Genomic DNA, 6486 nt, shown 5'->3' with positions numbered 1-6486 from the left:
ATATTTAATATTAAAATTTGATTAAATATTATTTTATTATTTCAATTAAAGAAATTAATTTTATGTGTTAATAACATTTACCTCTCCGAACCTGTGGAACTAGATCCAAGACTATCGATGTACGTGAGACAAGCACCATGATAGTATGCTTCTCCGATCGTTAGTTTCGATAACAAGGTGCCATCAGTTGATACGTTTATAAAAGTCACCCAAGTGAGCACATCTCGTATGCTCACAGTAAGTTTTTTGCCTACTTCGGTAGTTTGTAACCATTCAGTGAATCTCAATATTGCATTGGCGATAGACTCTCTCGTTTGCAAATCAATGCAAAGATTATGTATTATTATATCACGTAGATCGCTTCTGGCCATGCAACCTTCGCACCATACTTCAGTGAAGCGATTTCGTAAGGCCGGCGAGAGCTCCTTCTTACCGTAATCACCACCCGGATTCATGGTCCCGACAAATACGAATTTCTCGTCAGCCACGATCACGGTGTTCCCTTCACCGTGCAAAGATTCGATTCCTTTCTCAGCTAATAAAAGACTACGTTCCGGTTCTGTACAGAAAGATTAAATATATCATAAATAAACTTCATAATTAGATAAATCGACTCTGTAAATCTTTTTAATAATTATATACACAAATGAAGACATGTACATGATTTGTATTTGGCATCTATTTCCTACAGCTTATACATACCTAAGAGTGAATTTAATCGTTCCAAAACACTATCATCAGCCAACGAAATTTCGTCAGCTAAAAATAGATCGCCGTTACGCATAGCATTTATCAAAGGACCATCCACCCATTCGAAGAGCTTCTGATCATCCTCGACATGATCTCGAACAGGTCGCAAATTTCCTAGAAAATCGGATGATTCGGTGTGCATATGGCAGTTTACGCTACGCATAGCTTGGCCGTTGATGGCTGCGATTAATTGACAGACTGTGGTTTTGCCTCCACCAGTTTCTCCGACCAGTAACACTGGTTCCTTGAATTGATAGGATTTCTTCATCAAAACCGCTATTCGGCGCATGTGATAAGTCCATACAATGTGGCTGAAACCGGAAATATTGTTCTTCAGGATTTCTTCCAAAATGTGCCTGGTAACTGGCGAAGTCTTGTCGTTTAACGTAAACAAGTTATCGGGATCCACGTCTCTTTTTAAATGTTTTCTTATTACTTGTCTTATTTCATCTGCTTCTTCTACTTTGCGGACTTTAGCTGCGAGAACGAGATAGCCCTCGTCCGCCAGATGTTGACTCCAATCATACAGTTTATTGCCTATGTCAGGTGCTAATCTATACCTTTCGCCCCAACGAAATAGATCTCGTAAAGTTATAAATCCTTTTTTACCAGCGAAAGCCGCCGTACTTTTACGTCTTGTTTGCAGATCAGTCATTACGTTAATTACTTGTTTGCAGTACGACTCTGGCATACTGCATCTCTGATTAAGTATTATCTGTAATTCATTTGGCGGTATCTCGTCGAAGTGTAATTCTATAAATCGGTTCCTAAACGCTCGTGACAGAACTTTTCGACCACCATAGAGACCAGGAGGATTTTGCGTCGCAAATAACATAAAATGTTCATGCGCTTTTACTACCTGTTGCGTCTCAGGTATAAACAATTCCCTGTTGTCGTCGAGAACTCGATTCAAGGCTTCTAGAACATCACTCGGGGCTAGATTTAACTCGTCCAAAATAATCCAATATCCCTTGCGCATCGCATCAACTAGGACACCTTCCTTGAACACTAATTTTCCAGTTTCATCAGCGATATAACTTCCGACATATTCTTGTAGATCTGTGTGCTCATGATTGTTTATACGGACGCAAACATGTCCTGTGGTTTTCGCTAAATAAGTAATCAAACTGGTCTTGCCTACTGACGTGTCGCCTTGTAACAAAACTGGGATTTTTCCAATTGACACGACTCTTACTAAATCTTTCAAATTTCTTTTAACAGAATCAGTCAATATGTAGTTGCTAGGTGTTTCGGGCGTTAAACTGCCTTGCAGAACCCAGTATCCTTCAATATACATGTAAGCTTCTCCTGGGCTGCATTTCGGTTTTGGTATAGGAATGCCAAGAATTTCTTTAATGTTTTTGTTGTCAAGGATAGCTTTCGCGATCATTCTTTGTACAATTGGATAAGAATTGTAATCCAGTTGTGTCAGAAAACTCAAAGAGAAGGATTCATACAAAGATCTCAGAACATTACCACAAGGATTTGATGCAGAAATGTACAATGCGCGACATAATGTTCTCAAACTGTAATGTGGTTTATGGGCTGTGCCATCGAACAATGTACTCATAGCTTCCTTCCTAACATTTAAGTAGAACTTCACGATTGCTTTATGTTTCTCTGGCAAATTTAATTCCGCTAAGTAAGAACTTACAAGCAACTCAAGATCCGATTGCTCAGTCAACTCATCGACGTAAAACTCGGTGAATCTGTTTCTCAAACCAACCGGTAGGTCTCTTTTGCCGACATCTGTGGCCGGATTCATGCAGGCAAACATTGTAAAGTCAGGATGTCTTTTCACAGGTTCTCCATCACCGCGCTCCAGTAACGACAAAGACTCCGAAGACCCTTCCAATAAACCGGAAAGACATTCCAATGTTTCTGCATTTGCTAGATTAATCTCGTCTAAAAGAACCCAATAACCATCTCGCAAAGCCCTGACCAAACTCCCCTCTATAAAGGAGAACGCTAGTGCATATTGACTCTTCACTTGAGTTCCCAGCTTGTCTAATTTTTCCAGCATCTTTTCCCACTTATTCAGCATATTTAAATCAGCTTCGATATCGTCCTGATCGGATTTCTTTTGAGATTTTTTGTCTTGTCTAAAATGTTTTGAAGTGTCTTTCCTAAATGTACTATCTTCAAGGTACTTTTCACACTTATTTCTCAATCTCTTCACAGCAGCATGTGCACTGTGGCTCATCAAAATAATAAGATTCTTCCACTTTTGTTGCTTGTGACACAGAGCAATATGTTCAAGAAACTTCTTATTTGTCTCGATCATGAAGTAAGAACGGAACAAGATCTCGAACTCCTCCCGGATAGGCGAGATTAAGAACTTCAAATCGACTGGTTTATAACCACCTAATAAATCCGCGCTCTCGCTTTGTTGATTCATATTTATAACTATCAATCTATGACCGGTACTCCTCGCTAAGTATTGAATTGAACTTGTTTTTCCAGTACCAGTCTCACCAACCAGCAGCACGGGCTCCTTCTGCTTGATGCAAATAGCTATGCGCTCCAGTAAACATGCAGAAGGTCTTGTAAAGGAAAAATTAATCTTTTCTATATCTATTCTTGCATACTGTGCTTTTTTACGAGTCAACTTTGCTCTGCCTGCAACCAGAAACTCAGGAGGTAAGTCTATGGAAGGTTTATACATATTGCAAAAGTACTCCGCCTTCAGCATTATAATGCCAAGTTTACGAGCTATCGCCTTTGCCAAATTCAATCGTTGCTCTATAAAAGATAATATGATTAATGATATAATAATATAACTGAAAACATCTTTAAATATTAAAAAATAGAAAATAAAAATAAATTATCAATATTTATAAATGTATATACAATTGATAGATAAAGGAGACTAAAACATATTTTATATACTGTAATATGATTAAACAGAAGCGTAAGGGAGTAACTACCTTGATTAGGCACAGAACAACAAAAGACATCTAGAGCATCTTGAAATATTTTCAATAGAGAATCTGATGATGAAACATTGAAATCAACGATAGCTCTGGAACACCATTTTATTAAATCTCGTGTTGACGTCTGTCGTCCAATCTTCAGTGACAGTATAGCATCATATGCATTACTTTCACTATCATGATCTCCCACGGAAAACAACAAAAATACATCTATTATTTTAGTAGCAATTGTATTTAATATTGGAAACAGGGTTTGGACTAAAGTCACTAATTCGTCTGTGGACAGAGGCTCTACGTTTAGGCACAGCCAATGTTTTTGCAACAAATTTGAAGATCCTGTGACATGTTTTTGAATTCCCGTAATGGACGTCATTAATCGCTTCGTAACAAACAACTGGAATCCGCTGTTGACATAAATAGTATCGCGATATCCAGGTACGCAGAGCGTTCCAGTTTCCATCAAATTGCTTAAGATGCTGGCTACATCAAGGGCAGTGCTATCCACATCTTCCAAGAGTAGCCACTTACCAGCAATAACCGCTTGTGTAAGAACACCTGGTTGCCAAACAAATTCACCAGGTATGTCGGTACACCTATACATTCCTAGCAGCATCTTCGAGTCGGTCTGATCACCTAGTTGCATTTTAATAAAGTTTGACGTGTCATGTCCAGTAACTCTGGCTAAATACTCTACCAGAGCTGTTTTACCACAACCAACTGGTCCTTGCAAACAAATGCATTTCCTGGAGCCTATAGCTATGGCCAAACTTTGCAGATTTTTTTTCGTGGAAGAAACTGGGACTAAATTGTAAGTGCTCTGACTCCTGCCAAGAGTGGGTAATAAGATGCCACCAACGGATACAATAGATGAAATATTTTTAACTATGTCTTCCATTGATTCACAGCTGGCGCAGATAATATTAGTATTTATGCTTTTGTCTTCATAATCAATCAAAAATTTTTTAAAGTTTGGAATGAGTGTTTGCGCGCATGATAATCTTGTTGATTCAGACATGTTTAAAACTATTGCTATACATTTTAAGGCAACCCTGAAATCAAATTAATAAATTTCTTACTTTTCAGCAATTATATAGATAATTAAAAATATATTAAGATATATACTGCATACATTTTGGAAGGAATTTTTTATTAAGTTTCTTGCAACGTACATACCATTTCACCCTGTCATCTGCATTTGTTAAATACTTGTAAAATTTAGACCAATTCCATTTATGCTTGAAATGGCTAACAGCAGACTGCAAAATACTATGACATGCGATAACAATGTCATATTCAGATACTTCTGAGATATATGAAAATTTTCTTCTGTTTTGTTTTTTTAGGGGTATAACTACATCAAGAGAATGAAAAAGTTCGAATGGAGCTGGATTAATATCAAAGTAGTGTAAAACATAGCTGAAATAAAAAAAAAATATTTTACAACATATATTAATCTTTCTTCACAATAAAGAATATTAATAATTAACATTTAGAAATTAAATAATTAAGAGTTGATTTTTATATAATAAACTTTTATTATTATAAGAAGTTTATTATATAAAAATTTTATACAACACAACACATATTTATTGGTATAATATATTTTCTGATATATTATATAATATACGTACATTAATAAATCTTGATTAACATCAAGTAGTTTTCCTAATATAACACAATTTAATCTGTGAATAATATCCTTGTCTATTAATGCTGATGATTGTATGTTTTCTATAGGTATGGCTACAGAAATAAGGCCTAATAACAAATCTGGGAAACAATCAATAACATCTTTTGTGCATTCTGGTTGCATCAAAAATTCACATAATATTTCCAAAATTGTATCTGGCTTAAGTTTACTAAATTTCTGTAAAAAATAAATTATTAAACTTATATCTAAACATATAATTTTCTAATGATTAAAATTACGAAGTAATAATTAGAAAGATCTGCAGGAAAAATAACATAAAAATAGCCATATTTACTTCAAAAGGTAAGAATCTCTGTTTATATTTCTGATCTCGTTCACAGAAAATTGTCAAATTCTCAGTTAACATTTTGTACTATTCTGTTTATGTAGAAAAGTTAAACAAATTATTTGTAAAAATGCAGTGCACATTTATTCGAACAAAACAGGTTACAATCAGGCGGACCAGGCCATGTGCCATGCCCGGGATTTAGCTGTTATCAAAGTGAAACCTGAGAAAGGACATGACGGACCAAAACCTGTAACCGCAAAAATGCTGCCGCGCATTACTGCCCTCTGACAAAGTGGATGTAAACTACATAGCAACGTCCATTTTTCAAGGCTAGAGATGATAAATCAATATTTGGTTTATGTAATCGTGCTACATATACGATTATATGAATTAAATATTGATTTATCATCTCCAGCCTTGAAAAGTGGACGATGTGTCCTAAGAAAAAGATATTGAACTATGTAGCCGATATCCATGATCCGGTCGGTAATATCCACGATTTTTTGATTGTAGTCTTCACTATATCTACGAATTTCGGTCCGTTAGATAGACAAAGACGAACAATTAATGGCTTAATTTACATGAAAATCATGAAAATATTGGTATGCGTATTAAGTTTGATGCGCATCACTGCTTTAGTATGTGTACGTAGTACGTGTGTTTACATCTATGTACTAAAGGAAAAAATAAAGGTTTCATGCAATGGAGCATCGCTGGCGAAGACCCTTCACTCCGTCGATTCGAGCGAAAATACATAGCGAGCGAAGCTTCAACAATATCAAACTATGAACAAAGGAACGCAGCAAAGCCTGCTACCTGCTTTC

General features: G+C 36.1%; 1 protein-coding gene across 1 annotated transcript in view; it reads right to left on the bottom strand.

Annotated features, from left to right (window-relative positions):
• The window catches only part of LOC108754058 (midasin), a 24227-nt gene extending 18459 nt beyond the window's left edge, over nucleotides 1-5768 (bottom strand). The window contains exons 1-6 of the mRNA XM_018496094.1: nucleotides 5669-5768; nucleotides 5315-5550; nucleotides 4857-5099; nucleotides 3678-4732; nucleotides 703-3492; nucleotides 82-559 (exon numbers count right to left, since the gene is read on the bottom strand). Of these exons, the coding sequence (XP_018351596.1) occupies nucleotides 82-559; nucleotides 703-3492; nucleotides 3678-4732; nucleotides 4857-5099; nucleotides 5315-5550; nucleotides 5669-5740 (4874 nt within the window). The 5' untranslated portion in view covers nucleotides 5741-5768. The remainder of the gene's footprint in view (nucleotides 1-81; nucleotides 560-702; nucleotides 3493-3677; nucleotides 4733-4856; nucleotides 5100-5314; nucleotides 5551-5668) is intronic.
• Between the last annotated feature and the right edge of the window lie 718 nt (nucleotides 5769-6486).

Source organism: Trachymyrmex septentrionalis, unplaced genomic scaffold (genome assembly GCF_001594115.1).
Source record: "Trachymyrmex septentrionalis isolate Tsep2-gDNA-1 unplaced genomic scaffold, Tsep1.0 scaffold75, whole genome shotgun sequence".
Taxonomy (NCBI): Eukaryota; Metazoa; Arthropoda; class Insecta; order Hymenoptera; family Formicidae; genus Trachymyrmex; species Trachymyrmex septentrionalis.
Note: the sequence above shows the minus strand (reverse complement) of the source record. Positions and strands in the feature narration are given on the sequence as shown.